Source organism: Odocoileus virginianus, chromosome 13 (genome assembly GCF_023699985.2).
Source record: "Odocoileus virginianus isolate 20LAN1187 ecotype Illinois chromosome 13, Ovbor_1.2, whole genome shotgun sequence".
In the NCBI taxonomy this organism is placed as follows: domain Eukaryota; kingdom Metazoa; phylum Chordata; class Mammalia; order Artiodactyla; family Cervidae; genus Odocoileus; species Odocoileus virginianus.
Genome location: NC_069686.1, coordinates 17287448 through 17305225, shown reverse-complemented (window position 1 = coordinate 17305225; position 17778 = coordinate 17287448). Strand labels below are relative to the sequence as shown.

Sequence of the window (17778 nt, the reverse complement as noted above, 5' to 3'; positions counted from 1 at the left end):
TCAAAAAGAGCAAAGTCAAGTCTACAGGAGTTCTTTGCCTTGGTGTGGGCACTTTTCAGATCTGTCTGTGTAATGCAGACCCTACATAGGTTCTTCTGTGCTTCATCTGTAGGAAATTTCCACAGGGATATCTAGGAGAAAATGGTCCAGGAATCTGCTTCCTAAGGGACCAGCATGTAATTCCCCCCTTCAGATGGAGGAGTCTTCTGTACCACTCAGATTGCCTCCCTGGTGGTTCATGGAGGGAAGCAGTCGGCCTGCCCTTTGCTTGGTGAGCCCTGTTCACTCATAAAAAGTAGAGATTTAGCAGGGGTTTCTGTTTCTGTCAAAAGGGATTCAGGATGATATACTAGTATCCATGTCTAAAAGTATTCTATGGCATCTTCCCTGTTGTTGTTCAGTGTCCGAATCTTTGCAACCCCATGGACGGCAGTACGCCAGGCTTCCCTATCCTTCACCATCTCCCAGAGTTTGCTCAAATTCATGTCCATTGAGTTGGTGATGCTATCCAACCATCTCATTCTCTGTTGCCCCCTTCTCCTCCTGCCTTCAATCTTTCCCAGCATTAGGGTCTTTTCCAATAAGTCAGTTCTTCGCATCAGGTGGCCAAAGTATTGGAGCTTCAGCATCAGTCCTTCCAATGAATATTCAGGTTGATTTCCTTTAGGATGGACTGGTTTGATCTCCTTGCTGTCCAAGGGACTCTCAAGTCTTCTCCAGCACCATAGTTTGAAGGCATCAATTCTTTGGCACTCAGCCATCTTTCCTGTAGTTGGGCTAATGTATCCCCTCTGTGAAAGCCATAAGACCTCAAGGGAAAGAGAAAAGGACTCAGACTGAGGAAAGAACAAACCCAAGGAATAGAGGACAGGTCCACAGCAGAGCAAGCAGGCAAGAGGGAAGGTAGGATGTGGACAGTCAGCCAGAGCCTTAGACAGAGTCCACCTGCTGAGCATGTAAGAGCTTCCTGACATTCCTACCTGAGACCATACTGCTTGTTTCCATAAACTACTTGCCCGTTAGCTTCAAGTCGGTTCCCTAAGTTTTAAAACTTTGGAATAATGATTTTTCTTCCATGGTCTCTGTGCCCTGCTCTTCCTGCCCTAGGGTGAATTGGCATTAACAGTGTTTGGCCCGTACACACAGGTGCAGTACTCCTCACTCTTCCTGTATCTCTGCATCGGTGCAGCACAGCTGGGAAGGTGGGGGCCCCCTCTGTGCTGGGCACCTGCTCACACTTAAATTATTCCCATCCTGTTCTCTTAACAAGCCTAGGTACCAGGTGGTTGTTGCTGTTAAGTCACTAAGTCACGTCTGACTCTTAACGACCCCATGGACTGCAGCACGCCAGGCCTCCCTGCCCTTCACTATCATCTGGAATTTGCTCAAACTCATGTCCATTGAGTCGGTGATACATTCAACCATCTCATCTTCCATGGTCCCCTTTCTCCTCCTACCCTCAATCTTTCCCGGATCAGGGTCTTTTCCAGTGAGTTAGCTCTTAGCATTAGGTGGCCAAAGTACTGATGCTTTAGCTTCAGCATAATCCTTACAATGGATATTCAGGGTTGATTTCCTTGCTACCCAGGGGCCTCTCAGGAGTCTTCTCCAGCACCACAGTTTAAAGGCTCCAGCACCAACTCTTTGCACTCAGCCTTCTTTCTGGTCCAGCTCTCACATCCATACATGACTACTGGAAAAGCGATAGCCTTAACTAAATGGACCTTTGTTAGAAAAGTGATGTCTCTGCTTTTGTCTAGGTTTGTCATAGCTTTTCTTCCAAATCGTAAGCGTCTTTTAGTTTTATGACTGCAGTCACTGACCATCCACAGTGATTTTGGAGCCCAAGAAAATAAAATGTCACTGTTTCTACTCTTTCCCCATCTGTTTGCCATGCTGTGATGGGACCGGATGCCATGCTCTAGTTTTTTGAATGTTGAGTTTTAAACCAGCTTTTTCACTCTCCTCTTTGATCCTCATCAAGAGGCTCTTTAGTTCCTCTTCACTTTCTGCCATTAGAGTGGTATCTAGGTACTAGGTAGTGGGACCCCAACTCATAAGAGCTAAAGATAGTCAACAGATTAGGGGATCATCCAAGTCTATGTAATTAGAGTGGGGTTTACATTCAGGGTCTGCTGCTCTCTGAAACAGGCACTAACCTGGTCTATTACAAAACCTTAATTCCCATTGGGCACTCCAAGACTTTCTAACATGGTCCATTCTGTTCCCCTGAACTCTCTGTTCCTGCCAAGCAAGTCTGATGACACATCCCCACCTTCATGCCATGCCATCCTCCAACCTATGACCCACCATTCTGGATACTCAGGGAAAACTTTGCCCTTCTACACCTGCCCAGTTTCATCTGCTTCATCTTTTAAAGCCCAGCTTGTTTTCCCAAGAACCTCTTAAGGCTACATATTCATTCCAAATGCCCCCTACCTCTCAAAAGCCCATTCATGTTTCCTCACCTGTTTTTCACATATCTGGGAGTCAGGTGTTTATTGATGCTTCTGTCTGTCCCTTTATACATACATGCAAACGAATGCCAACAGCTGATTCTTTATTGACATGCAGTGCTATATTCACAAGTCAGAGCTGATTCCTCTGTTAAACTGCAAACTTTCAAATGCCCAGAAAGCAGCAAGCATTTAGAGAATATCAAGGTTATGGGTGATGATGACAATGATGAATGATGATAAGAGTGTGAACAATATTAGTACTTCCAACCTAAATACTGGATATCCAAATACATTTTGTATCATGCTGGGGAAACTATCTTTTAATTCATCTGACTTTTATAACTTTAAACTATTATTGCAGATCAGTGGGTATGAATATAAGTAAAGTTTCTAGTATATACAAATCATTCATCTTATTAAGGAAAAGCACCCTAATTCATTTCTCATAAAGTAAAAATGAAGTACGTAAATTGGATGGAAAATTTTGACCAAGGGTCTTCCAGAAAGTAGCAGAATTTAGTTTTCTGATGCCTAGCTCCAAACACCATGACTATGTGACTATCATTCCTAGCTCTACATCTCTCAGAAAGTGGAGGAAATGAACATCACATATAATCCCATGTAATCACAGACCCTTCTTTCACCTAGCAGCCCCAGGCAATCTATTATGAGAGATGGAGATGAAGCAACTTTACCAGTGTCACCAGCCCCTGCCATAATAAGTAGCTAAACACCCAAACCACGATGCCAGTACCTACTCTGGAACAGCCTCAATGGGAAATAGAACTTCTTACATGTTTGCCAGGGAAAAGGAATTGGTTCCAGGGAGCTCCCAGGCCCATGCAGAAGAGAACCTCCATAGGTCAGTTGTCACTGAATCTTATTTGCCATGGTCCATGTTTTTCAGTCAGTGGAATTGATTAGAGTGATAATGGTTACTATAAAAATACATGGAGGCAAGTGAGCATTAAGAGCAAAGGTTTTTTTCTCCTCTGGGTAAAATCAAAGTTTCAAGGTATTCCTTAAAGCATCTTCAGAATCCTCTCCCCTCCAAGTCCTAACAGCATTCAGCTTGTCTGTTTTGAGATACTGATATATTTTCGTATTATTATTCATAGACTCCCTTGCCAGAACAGGAGGGCCCAACTGTTGGAACAATGGGAACTTTTGAACTGATGAGCTCCAAAGATTTGGCCTACCAGATGACAATTTATGATTGGGAGCTCTTCAACTGTGTGCATGAGGTAAGGTGCTCCATTGAGAGCATGCATTCATAAGTTTCATGGCAGTTCTGGATGTTGCCTGCAAATGTGAATCCATGCTGCAATGTGAAAGTCACGTGAGATGTTTTTTGTTGGTTTTTTTCCCCAAAATATTGAGTATATTAATAAAGCCTGTAATGAAGCCTTTGAGAGTAAAGAAAAATCTTTACGATTTGCAATAAGCTCTGTCTTCCTGAGTATGTTAAGCCAATAGCACCTAGTTTATAGTTACAGTATTCAGCAAGCCTCATTGAGCTTCTGAGGTCTTCAAGCTGAAGTTCAAGTTGAATTCTAGTCAGTGATTATATTCATGCTTGCTGACCAGTGTCAATTTGGCATGTCAAATGGAGGAGCAAGCTGGTGTTTTGATTTAAAAACAAAGATGTGACACTGTTTTCCTTTCTTCTAGCTGGAGCTAATCTATCACACATTTGGAAGGCATCATTTTAAAAAGACCACAGCAAACTTGGATTTGTTCCTGAGGAGGTTTAATGAAATTCAGTTTTGGGTTGTCACTGAGATTTGCCTTTGTTCCCAGCCTAGCAAGCGTGTTCAGCTCTTAAAAAAATTTATTAAGATCGCAGCCCAGTAAGTATTCACTTGGGGAGAGAAAAACATTTGAGCTGTGGTTTCATTTTGTCCCCTTAGATTACACCTTAAAAAGCAAAATGAGATAGTAAATCTGTTTATGCACCAGGTGACTCAGATGGTAAAGAATCTGTCTGCAATGCAGGGGAGCCCGGTTCGATCCCTGGGAGAATTCCATGGACAGAGGAGTCTGGTGGGCTACAGTCCATGGGGTCACAAAGAGTCTGGGGACGACTGAGCAACTAACACACCAACCACAGGGACTTAAGAGTACCTGAACTCTTGTGAAAGTTGTGCTTCGTCTAGCTTTTGTAATATTGACGCTAATATATAAATTAACATCCTACAGCACTGAGGCTCAAGTTAAAATCATGACCTCTGTTTTGCTCTGAACTGCTGAGACCTCCTTCAGTTTAAGGGCTCTGTCAGCAAAGTTCTGCTGCAGAAGTTCTGTTTGAAAGGCTGGGCGAGTCGAGGTCGAACTTGACGCGTTTTAGCCAGTAGAGGGCAGTGTGCTCCCAACTGAGCCGGGATAAAAATCCATAAAATGCAAGAAGCTAACCTGGCCCGTGAAAACCATCTCCATAAACATCAGAAAAAGCAAGCGTCTTATAAATATTCTACTTAACAGCACTTCGTGGGAAACAATTTATTTACTGCAGGGGCCAGTTAGATTTCTCCCTGACATGAATTTAATCTTCTCCTGCTATTTAGATATGCCTGACAACCTCCTGTTTACTTCCATGTTTCTGGTATCACCACAGTGCTAAAAATAAAACGCTAAATGCAGCTTGTGGCTGCGAGACGTCTTTCCTTTCTAAAAGCAGGGAGCTCTAGCCTAGGAAGGTGGGGAGCCCAAGTGACCCCAGCTGGGCAGTTTGCTTGAGCCAAAAAGTTTAGATCCCGTCCAGAGTCTAATTTCCAGAGCTAAACAAAGAAGCAACCACTGCTTGACATTTCACACATGCCAGCTTGCCAAATGCCTTGAATTATTTTGCCAAAAATTTGGGAGTTCAGCGGGATATCCAAAACCCTTGGATTCAAATGCTGCTATCTCTTAGTTTGGGGAGGGGGGGAAATGCCTTTTGAAAGAAAGATTTGGTAAAATGTTGCTTATGAATTTCTGGTTCGGAGTGCAACCACTTTCCCAGAAGCCTTGAATCGGCTGATTGCGGGGGCCAGATGTCTCTATCTGGAAGGAGATGACTGTGGAAGCTGTGACAGTATGTGCTTCCCTGTTCTCTAAGGCACCTCCTCTCCTCCCCTTAGCCTGGCAGGGCCGCGTGCTCCGAGGGAGGGCAGAGGAAGTCTGCACACAGACGTGGAGATGGAAAACCTGTAGGGGCCTGCCGCTGCTATTTTACAGAGCAGCAGGGGAGAGCCTTGCAGGAACTCCGGAATTTTTTTTTTTTTTTTTTTATGTTTTTTTCCTTTCTTATCTCTCTCTTCCTTCTGCTTATGGGTGAATTTAGCCTTCAGGATAAATTGGCTTATGTTATTTAACATTATTTAAGCTGCACTATCCCACACAGTTGGAGAAGGAAATGGCAGCCCACTCCAGTATCCTTGCCTGGAAAATCCCATGGAGAAGGAGCCTGGTGGGCTACAGTCCATGGGGTCGCAAAGAGTCGGACACGACTGAGCAACTTCACATACATCCCACACAGTAGAACTCTTCACACAATCCAGCTGGAGAAGACTGTAGACTCAGAAACCAGGATCCTCATGCATGAGATGTAAACCTAGTGGCAGGAAGTATGTTCGGCATGGTATTTTTGGAGAACTTCCATATATTCTATTGAAGCTCTTCGACCTGCCCAGAACTTTGTGAAGCTGGGAGTCCAAATGTTATCCTTGCCTTTTCCAGGTGGGGGAGACTGAGGCAGAGAGAAATTTCGTGACTTACCTAGGGTGATCAAGTGACCAGAGCCGTGAGCAGAGAAGCAGGCCTGCAGTCGTGCACGTCCTTTCATGAGCACACAGCTAGGACGAAGGCAAGGGGCGTTTCCATGACCCTCCTCGCCACCTTCAGCCTGCGGTGTCTGAAGTTGCTCTCAGCCCCTGACCGCCCCTGCACAGATAAAGCCCCACCGCTCCCCCAGCACTGCGAGAGACATGCCATAGCTTCTCTAAATCTGTTTTCCCATTTCCACACAGACCATTTATGAAGCACTCTGCAAGGAGAACACAGGGAGCAAACGCAGCAATTTAATTAGCCTCTTGCAAAAATGCTAATCCAAACAAGATTTAATTATGATGTAGTCAACTTAGATAACCATATTGACTTGTGGTAAAGGATTTGCGCTCATTGCAAAGTGAATTCTGTTCCCTTTGCAAGGAGTGGGTATGAAGAAATTGAAGATTCCTTTTTTTTCTTCTTCTTAAGTTAAACCAAGTACCTAGACTAAATGTTGCATTTTTATAAGAACCTTTGGTCTTGTTCCAAAATATTCTTATTCCCAGATATATATTCATAAAAGCTAATAATGGCATAAGTACAGGTTCAAAATGATCGGCTTCATCGACATTGAAAAATCACAGAAAAAATAAGGTTATTTTTTGGTCAGTTGTTTAGGTTATTAGCTGTGTATGCGTGTGTTCAGTCATGTGCAACTCTTTGCAATCCCAGGCTTTCAGGCTCCTCTGTTCATGGAATTTTCCAGGCAAGAATACTGGAGTGGGTTGCCATTTCCTTCTCCAGGGTATTGTCCTGACCCAGAGATTGAACCCAGGTCTCCTGCACTGGAGGGATCATGATTTGTAAATTGATTTTTCAACAAATTAGAAGCATTACATGGCAGCTGGAAGCCCTGGCGGCTGCAGTGGCATCATTTCCTTATTTCCCTCTCTTGCTACCAGAGCGTAAGGTGTCCAGCATTGACCTGGAATTCTCCAAGGACATTTTGCTGTGTCTTTTCCTAGCCCATGAGATGTTCTCCTCCAGGTCCACAGGGCTTTTAGCAAGCTTTGGGATTATAATAGCAATGCCTAGTGTAGGTATCTTGAAATTCCTTCTCAAAACCTGAACCTAGATGACTAAAACCATCACCTTTCTAATATTACAGTAAGAAATCAAACAACAGAACACGGTCACCCAAGTGGAACTTAAAGCATTAAATCTATCAGTGCCTGTTCTCGTGAAGGAGTCCTGATGACTATTAATGACCATCAGAAAATAGAACTCTAATTTGTTTATCTCTCACTCAGAAGTGGCATTTTACTACAACATGTGCCTCTTGTGTTTCAGCTGTAAGGAGTACAAAAATCTGAATTCCTTTTTTGCCATCGTCATGGGACTAAGTAATGTAGCTGTGAGCCGCCTGGCACTAACATGGGAGGTAAGCATCAGCAGAGACCCAGCTGTGACTTTTGCCTTAAGAACAAAAACATAAACTCATCAGTGAGCCCTTTTTAATAGAAGTATCACTCACACTTGTGTAACAGTGGAAAAGGTGGGACACCTTGAGGGAGGTGACCTGTCTCCTTTTGCCTCAGAGAGTGAATTTTAAAAGGCATTGTCCGATGCAGTGGGGAGGGAAAGAAAGGAGTCTGAGCTTCTTGCTCTATTCAATATAAATAATAAGTCTAGTTCCTAGGTATAACCAGAATCAACAGCATTGCTTGCTTAACTTCAGAGGTCTTGCTCATAGATCCTGTTCTGCTCTGGTGTCTGCCTCTTGCTTTTGAAATAAGCTGTATCTGTAATTAAGAGAGGACAGAAGATCCATTTTTATCCAAGTAGTCATCTTGCTCCTGGGAGAATTAGCCAGAAGGACAACTGTTTGGCCCAGCTGAGGACCAAGTATCTCCTAACTACCTGGCAGACCTCTGTGGGTAGGAAGGAACAACAGTTGGCTAGAATTCAGTTTGGTGCAAAACTTAAGCAGGTGTGTGGTGAATTTCTACGGCAAATACAATGAATGTTTTGTTGACAGTTGGTTATTTATGCTAGAGAACAGCTTCGTTTTTCATTAGCTAAGTACTCAAAATATGCCTGACCCCTTACATGTGGTATATAATCAAAGAAATACTAATCTCTCATAGAACATAGACACAAAAATAGGCTCTTACTAAAAATAGAAAAAGTATGTGTAAGTGGAACACAAAAAGAGGGCAAGGAGTAGATGAGAGAGACTTAATTCGCAAGGATGCTTTAAAAAGGTACTGAAGTCAGCTGTCTGCATCTCTAAATGTTTTCTTTGAAACATTTTCCTGCCCACTTCCCTCTTGAAACTGTTTTTTCCCCTCTGTCCCTCCTCTGTGCTTCCACTGTTTGTAGAACAGGTCCTTACAGGTCCTTCTGTCTTGGGTTTCTCTGAAAATTCCAGGCAGATGCAGCACACAGCAGCTCATCCCCCGAATATAGGAATGAGGGAATTGGTGAGGCCCGTGTGCCGCGCATCTCGGGCATCTTCCGGCTAGTGAAAGTTAGCGCTGCCAAGAAATCTGAGCCGTGAAGCCAGGGTGCAAGCCTCTCCTTCTTGTAGCCCACGGCTCTTGGAATCTTTGGAAATCTAGGGTAACCTCTCAGAGAGTCTGCTTTCCCTTACCTGTTTCCAGCATTTAATCCTCTTGCAGAGTCCAAATGATTTGGTTAGGAAAATCATGTATGGTTTGGGAAAATCAAACCAAACATTTGGTTGAGAAAATCATCAGGTATGAAGGCTCATGGGGGTCAGGGAAGGCCAGGTCTAGGTACACATAATAGGAGCTAGACCTTAAGGCTGTAGCATGGAGGAGCACTCTCAGAATTCCCTTTCCTGTGGTCTAAAGAGAAAAACAGGAGGCCTCTTGGTGGGGGGGGGGGGGGGGGGGGGGGGGGGGTGCACAGAGACTGGGTGTAGGCAGCCAAGAAAGGGAGTTTCATCATCTAGTCCTTCATTCCACAGGGAGAGGCAGAAACACATCAGTCTGTGAGCTTGTGTTTCCATCCTTGCATGCTACTGCAAAGAGGAGAGCCCCCCTCTCATCGTGTATAAACGTTTACCTGTTAAGGTGAAATGGAAGTGGGTCATTCTGCAGGGAGAACTTTCATTCTCAAGCCTCTCCGACTTGGGTTCATCTTCCTGGACTTGCCGACCCCCTCCCACGAGCTTCCCACACCACAGCAGTGAGCCGCAGGAGCAGCCTGAGGGACAGTGCCTGCCCTCCAGGAACTAGGGGGCAGGCGTGAGGCAGTCAGTGAAACAAAACAGAGAAGAGCGTGAAACCACGTGGCCCAGGGGATGCTTCCAACAAAGAGGGGGAAAAGAGTCATCTGAGATAAAGCCAGCTAGAGTGAGGACCCAGAGCCGCATTTCTCGGCCCCAGGGGTGATGACTTGGGGCAGCATCATTCTTTGTTGCATGTGTGAGGGTGGAGGGGCCTGTCCTGTGCCATGAAGGAAGCTAAGCAGCACGCGTGGCCTCAACCTGCTATATAACCAGTAGCACCTCTCACTCCACCCACCCCAGTGCTGACATCAGGAAAGGTCTGCAGACATTACCAAATATCCCCAGGTGTGTAAAAGTTGGCTCCACTTGAGAACCCCTGCTCTGGAAGCATGGGTGTGGATTTTGTTGTCGTTTCTGTTGTTCAGTCACGAAGTCATGTCCAACTCTGTGATCCTGTGGACTGTAGCCCACCAGGCTTCTCTGTCCATGGAATCCTCCAGGCAAGAATACAGAGTGGGTAGCCATTTCCTTCTCCAGGGATCTTCCCAACCTAGGGATTGAACCTATGTCTCCTGCATTGGCAGGCAGACTCTTTACCACTGAGTCACCAAGGAAGTAAGTCCATAGCGTGTGCATAGATAATAGTATAGAGACACAAGTTTTATTCCCATATGCACTCCTGCCTTTGACCCAAAAGCCAGCTAAGTAAAGAAAGAACTAGAGTGACGGGCGTAACCAAAAATTCCATCAACTCCTCATTTTATAAGTTGTCTTTGTTCACGGGAAGTTATCACTGAGCATGGTGATTTGAATGCTCCATGGGGCATGAGACTCTTGTATCCCTTGATGTCCGTGCCAGACTTCATCCCTTTGAACTTCCCCACTAAACAAGGATATCAGGTTTCCCTGAAATCCAGCTTGAAAAGAGGCACTAGGACAATGAGTTTAGAGATTATGAGGATACTAGTTCCTAGAAACAAAATAAGATTTTCTACAGTGTTTAAGGACTTCCCCAGTGGCTCATCAGCAAAGAATCTGCCTGCCCAGCAGGAGAAGTGGGTTTGGCCCCTGGATCAGGAAGATCCCCTGGAGAAGGAAATGGCAACCCACTCTAGTATTCTTGCTTGGGAAATCCCATGGATGGAGGAGCCTGGCAGGCTACAGTCCATGAGGTTGCAGAGAGTCAGACATGACTCAGCAACTAAACAAGAACAGTGTTTAAATGGAAATAGGTCAAACCCATTCACGGAAGAGAGAAAAAAGAGAGAGGAGCTTTGAGGGGATTGCAGAGGCCTGACAGGTGAGTCAGTTGTTGCCCGTGGACGTCACGGTGTGAAGCAGAACTCAGTGGGGCATCCAAGGCTCCAGACTTGGTCAGCACGTTCACGGTCTCAGAATGGGGAACATCACACTGCTCTTTGTGTGGCCCTGTCAGAAAAGTTCAGCTTTCCTATGGGCTCAGGACCTAGCAAAGTGAGAACCAACAGACTGAAAAATGATTCATCACTGACCTACTGGCGTAAATGTACGGGTACAGTCAGTGGTTTCAAATCATCTGCCAAGATATAACCATGAGAAATTACTAAATTGATAGAACTATCAATTTTTGTATTAGAGCAGGGCAGAGAAATCCTGTGGGAGAAATGCTTGTGTAGGAAAGTGTCGCACATAGAAGAGAAACAAGAGAAAAGGAGGCAGGAGACATGAATTACAGAGGCTCTGACCATCACCAGCTGTGTGACTTTGGCATGTCATTTAACCTGGTGGTTAATTTCTTCTGTCTATAAAGAAAAGGTTTAATCTAGCCAAATAAATATGTATTGAGCATTTACTCTGTACCTGACATCATGCTGCTACTCTTTTAGGCCCTGAGAATACAGCCATTAAAAAAAACTGATAAAAATCCCTGTTCTCTTTCTTGTAGGTTACATGGTAAAGGAAGAGGAGGGTTGAACTAGGTAGTTTCTAAAACTTTTAATCGTAATAATCGCTGGTCTAAATTCTTCATTGTGGGAATTTGAGAGTTTAAAACTGTGTGTGGTGGGGGTTAATGCCAAACCACTTGTAGTCTGGGAATACAGCCCTCTTTATGAATAATCCATTTCAGAAAACATTATAGAAAGCAATAAGACCAAAAACATCCATAGTTAATTTAGGTTCAACTAGGTTAAGACTTTTAAAAGATGAGATCTCTAAGATTATCCTCAAATGACAAGACAGATAACAGTCTAGCCTGTCTTAGAGATGTTTGATTAAGAGCCAAAAGAAGTACATTTCCCCTAGAAATGGTAACACACGATACATATCTAGATATTGAATCTGACATATGAGTGTGGCATTTTCATTTCATTAACAGAAACTGCCAAGCAAGTTCAAGAAGTTCTATGCAGAGTTTGAAAGTTTAATGGTAAGTGACAGTGGCTCCTTTATTCCACTCACTGTCTGCATTAATCCAATTTCTGATTAGCTGAAGTTCTCATTTCAGAAATTTTATCTGTCCTTGTATGACTTTAAGAAGTTTATGATCCCATTTTAGTGCTGCTAAAACAAGCATGTCTGACTAATGAATGGCACTCTCAGGTACTAACTTAAAGAGGACTTATGTCCCACATAAGGTCAATTTGTGTAACTAAGAAAAGCAGTGTAATGGGATCCTTTCCATCCAGCACAGGTTGGCTAGGGTCTGCAAGCTGCGTTTTCCTTGGCTTGCCAAATTATTTTTCCCCATTGGCAGGGAGGTGTTCACAGACAGAAAAGGAGTGACTGGGACTTGGCAGAAGTCATAGGAGAGTTTCAGAGAAGGCAAGTCGAGACTGGCAGTGCAAGGCAGCCAGGAGGGTGAGCTGGGCTCCCCGGAAGGAGGCCGTCCTCCCAGGAGAAGGGGACTCTTGTGGTTGGGGGTTGTTTACCATTTTGTGTTGGCTCTCAAAGGGGATCTCTTCCCTTGATCCCTGGAGACGTAGCTTCCTTTCAATGAAGAAAGGAAACAAAAAATCTATTTGTTTTCCTGTCGTATGGGAAGTTGTTTTAAAACAAAAATCCATCTGTTTAACTAAATTTACCTTTCTTTTGTAGCTACACTTGATTCAGAACTGCCTGATTGGGAGATGACAGGGCTGGGTTGGGTTAGGAGGTAGAAGAGGGTAGTGTACATTTCACTAGTCCTTAACCAGCATCTCTGTTTCTCTAAAGGATCCTTCAAGAAACCACAGGGCCTACAGGCTGACAGTAGCCAAATTGGACCCTCCTCTCATCCCCTTCATGCCTTTGCTCATTAAAGGTAATTCCAAGGAAATGCACAGGACGAGCCAGTGATGAGTGTATGGGGAAGAAAGGAGCAGGTGCCTAATCAGATTGACCTCCTTGGGAGGAATGATCCGAGCTTCCCACCTTCCTCAGCATCCCCCCTCTGCCCTGACTTTTCTGAAAGGGCTGGCAAGATTATTGCAGGAGCAGAGAATCTGTGTGTGGTCTGGAAGCCTTGAGAGTGAAACAGAGGGTTAGTTTGGAAATTTTAACTAAGCTCAGGTAAAATGCTTTTAGAAAGTTAAACACCTAACATAAAAGGAACTATTATCGGCTTTTTTCAGCTGTAGTGTTATGCAAATCCTTCAGCATAATCTAATGGTGCTATTGTGGTTTCTTTGTATGACATATTTCTGTTAGTGATTAGAATGTGACTTTTATTTCTTTGCAGATATGACATTTACTCATGAGGGGAACAAGACGTTCATTGACAATCTAGTAAACTTTGAAAAAATGGTACGTGTACAGTATTGTTAACCTTAACCACGCTGTTTTTTTAAAATAAAAATTTGCATTTGTACTAATAAAGGAAATAATTTCCATATATGCTGCCACCTTGAAAAGCTAGTTACACATAAAGGAGTTTTGAAACACTCAGTTCAAATTGGCTACACCATTTAATCTGTCAGTTCTCCTTTGTGAAACTGAATAGCGTTTGTGCTGCGGCCTCAGCGGCAGCTAGCTTTTTTACTATGTGCCTCATCCTTGGCTGCCTGTTGCTAAAATGCACGAATGTTCCAGAGTGACTTCCATGTTGTTTGTGGAGCTAGACCGCCCCAGGATGCCTTTGAAATGTTGATATGCTGAGGCTGACTTTGTGCATGTAGGTAAAAGGCAACTCCACAGAAGATCTTTGTTATAGAGCAGTCACCTGACTGTGTGTTGCTTAGTCCAGTGAAGTTCACCCAAGTTCAGGGTGGGAACTTGAAAATCTTCCTTACCTGAAAACAAAAATTTGTTTAGAAGGAACAGTTGCGTGGAAGTGGTGCATATTCAGTTTTCCAGCCCCTCCCACTCCACCCCACCCCCGAAAAAAACCCATTCGTTACTTTGCAGTTAATTTTCTCATCTTCTGTGAAGCAATAAGGCTGGTCTTGCCAAAGCCTTTCTTTAGCGACACAGTGCATGTTCATGGAATGCCCCATTGTCTTCTAAATCCTTTGGCCGCAGCCCGCATGGATGGGGACCTGCGATATTATCTCTCTGTGGATGAGCATGTGCCCGGGGTACGCTTTGCAGTGTGAACGTGGCGCCACAGGAAAAGCTCAGGGCTGAGAGCTCAGGAGACACGGGGGTCAGCTTCATCACTTTGTAGCTGTCCCTTGAGTTCTCCATGCGTCAGTTTTCCCAACAGAAAATGGGGGTGGTGGCCCCCCCACCCCCAGCTACCCCTGGGGAATCATTGGTGGGGCCAGGGTATTTAACTATTCCTGTAAGTCATAGAGTGTTATAAGCATTCTAACCAGAAAAACTTGCAATTGCTTCCTGAAATCCAGCTAATATGTGTGACTCTGGGAGAATTCAAAACATCCCACAGTCATCCTGTAAAGATCATACTATTCAACTTCGAGAATGAGCTTATTGCAAAGTTCAGCCTGGTAGAGAACAGCAGCAAGTGCTGGGCACTAGGTCCTGCGTCTTAAGCTTCTTAGGAAATGGCACCTGAGTCTGCACTCCTCAAAGACACCCTGTGGGGTGGTTTAGTCACTAAGTCATGTCTGAGTCTTGTGACCCCATGGACTGTAGCCCACCAGCTCCTTTGTTCATGGGATTCTCCAGGCAAGAATACTGGAGTGGGTTGCCATTTCCTTCTCCAGGGGAATCTTTCTAACCCAGGGATTGAACTCAGGTCTCCTGCATTGCAGACAGATTCTTACCAACTGAATTTGCCCTCTGGTGCAGATTCTTTAAACTCTGTGCTAGAGGGCAAATATTTCTTAGCAGTCCCCCTCTCCACCCATACCAAGGGTAGGGTATGAACATCTCTATTGCTGTGTCAGTTTAGTAATTCTATGATCAAAGTAAAAACATTATTTGTTCCCTTATTAGTATGGAGAATTAAACATAGTTCCTTAATTTCTCAAGAGAAAACTTGTTTTCCAGAAATGAAAGATATAGCAAATAGGTAAAGAACCTGCCAGATCACTTAGGCAGAAATACAGACCAAAGGGTGGTTAAGCCAACCATTTGACTGTAAAGTATATGTGTGCACAGAGGCGTAGAAGTCAGTCTCCTAAAGAGTTGATTGAGCTTTAGAACTTTTGATCATTAACATTAACTGAACAGAACAAACAAGCAAAAATACCTGTCAAGGAAGATGAAATTTGTTTCATCTGGATTTTTAGATCTTGGTGTCGCATCTGGGAAGGAAAAGTCAAGACCGTATTTAATGGACATTAAGGGAGTTCCCCTTCCCCATCTCTGTGCTTCATGCCCACAGCAGTGTGTTCTTACATGCCTGGCAGTGAGGAGAGAGATCCTTCACAGCCTGCTCTGACAGAGTCCACTTTTGCTTGAAAGCAACTGAAGAGCTAAGATAGCAGTTCAGCTGCAATAACAGAAGCCTGAATTAATGGTGGGTTACACAAGATAAGTCTATTCCTTTCTCACTTAAATGTCTAAGTCTGGAAGTTCTGCTCCAGGAAGCAGTCAAAATTCCAGCCTTCTTCTCTTGTACCATTTCACCATCCATGTGGTCCAAGACGGTGGACCACCACCACCCCCATGCCAGCTAGAGGGAAGACCTGCTTCTTCCCTGTAGGGATGTGACCCAGAATTGCACTTACCACTTGGCTCACCTTTTATCAGACAGAAGAAACATAATCACATGAAAAGAAAGAATGTGTAGCCCTTATTTTGGGTATCCAATGCCCCACTCAAAATTAAGGGGTTGTAATTACTACGAAAGAAAAGGAGAGAAAGAATACTGCAAGAGTACCATTCTAACAGTTCTCTGCTCCAGCAGTGATAAATTTTATTTCATTTGATAAATCACACTGTGAGAAAGCTGAATTTTATAATTGCCCTTCCATGAGTTAGGTGTTACTGAAAAATGAACTGGAATTTTTCAAAAAGGATTTATGTTCTTGAAACCTGGCTTTGACCAGCCTGGCATTGGTGCCAACTTTTCTAACCTTTTCTCCCCATAAACTAGCCCATCCTGCTCCGATTCCACCACCACTACCACTTAACAACTCACTAGTGATTGCTGTTACTACTGTGTTCCTCAGGAAGGACGTGTCTGTTTCCCTTTCCAGGTTAATATCTACGCAGCTTCCCCCTCATTCATCAGCAAAGCCACAGTGGTGAGCAAAGCTGGCAGCCTTCATGGGGCTGGTAGGCTGTCTCCCTTGAGGGAGTCCCTGCCAGGCGCAGAAGTCACCTGGGTAGTTGGGAACACAGATGCTTTTTTTGGTGGCAGCATTGCACAGTCAGTGAGCTGCCATGCCAATCCTAAGTATTTTTATTTTGAACCTCTTCACCCTTGGGGTATAAAATGAGGATTAGAGAATTTGTTGCATATTGGTTTTCAGGATTTATGAGTATGAACAAAAGAGAATTCACACTCTGATCCTATGCAAAAAAAAAAAAAAAACAGACATTCTTTCATTTGGGGAAACATAAAGGAGTATTCAAAAAAATGTTTGAATAAAGCCCTTTGTAGCTTTCTATGGCATACATGAATATTTATAACATTTAGGAGGTAGACTAGCAATGGATCAGAGGATAATATGCTGGCCGGCTGCCACTACCCCAGGCTGCATGAAGCATGCTGATAGCCACAGTTGCTGCTGTATTAGGAGGTTGGTTCTATTTCAGACATGCCCATATTTAGGTGAATTTATTTATTAATATTATTTTAAGATAGTCATTTTATTTGGAATGAGAAGCCTGAGGCAAACCTCTATTCTTCTGGAAACATTAACAGAAGCTAATTCATAAAGGAAAAAAATGTTTTGAATCATTATATTTGGGTATTACTAATCATGCCATTACATTATTAGCAACAATTTGTTTTCTATCATCAGTAATATTATTACAAGACTCATGGTGAGAGCACTGGACTTACATCAATCTATGGAAAAAAGAATCTCCAAGTAAAACTCTAAATGTTCAAATCTACCCATTTCCCAGTCCTTCAACACAATAGAAATCTTTCAAAGGACTTTGAAAGTTTACTTCTTTATATAGAATACATGATCTGGGCTAAATGTAGATTTTCCGAAGGGTATGTTTCAAAGCAATTAAATATGTGTAGAGTATCTAAGCAAAAAATTTTGCTAGGAAATATAAAGAAATCCAAAAAGTAGTCCTTGGCTTTTAAGATTATATGCAGTTGAAAATATAACATAAAAATCAATAAAAGATGTAAAACTAGTTCAAAACAGTAATAAAAGAGATGTCAGAATGGAGAAAAGACAGTCTCTTCAGCAAGTTGTATTGGAAAGTCTGGGCATCCAAATATAAGTCAGTGAACTTAGAACACTCCCTCATACTATACACAAAAACAAATTCAGAATGGCTTAAAGACTTAAATATAAGATATGACACCATAAAATTCCTAGAAGAGAACATAGGGAAAGCATTCTCTGACATAAATTGTAGCAATGTTTTCTTAGGTAAGCCTCCCAAGTCAATAGAAAAAGCTAAAATAAACAAATAGGACATAATCAAACTTATAAGCTTTTACATAGCAAAAGAAACTATAAACAAAATGAAACCTAAGGAATAGAAAATATTTGCAAATGATGTGACTAACAAGGGCTTAATTTCCAAAATATACAAACCGCTCAAACAACTCGAAAACAACCAACCAACCTGATTAAAAAATGGGCAGAAGACCTAAATAGACATTTCTCCAAAGAAGACATACAGATGGCCAACAGACACATGAAAAGATGTTTAGCATTGCTAATTATTTGAGAAATGCAAACCAAAGCTACAATGAGGTACCACCTCCTACCAATCAGAATGGTCATCATCCAAAAATCTGCAAATGACAAATGCTAG

The 17778-nt window shown here is 43.1% G+C and overlaps 1 protein-coding gene across 6 annotated transcripts in view; it reads left to right on the top strand.

Annotated features, from left to right (window-relative positions):
• Positions 1–17778, top strand: part of RAPGEF4 (Rap guanine nucleotide exchange factor 4) — a 316724-nt gene that overhangs the window by 287987 nt on the left and 10959 nt on the right. For 4 of the 6 annotated variants that reach the window (XM_020896336.2, XM_020896337.2, XM_070476012.1 and 1 more), the window contains 6 exons: positions 3578–3703; positions 4131–4309; positions 7557–7647; positions 11819–11869; positions 12655–12742; positions 13160–13224. In XM_020896336.2, the coding sequence (XP_020751995.1) occupies positions 3578–3703; positions 4131–4309; positions 7557–7647; positions 11819–11869; positions 12655–12742; positions 13160–13224 (600 nt within the window). The remainder of the gene's footprint in view (positions 1–3577; positions 3704–4130; positions 4310–7556; positions 7648–11818; positions 11870–12654; positions 12743–13159; positions 13225–17778) is intronic. The other 2 variants (XM_070476009.1, XM_070476011.1) reach the window with 2 other exon arrangements.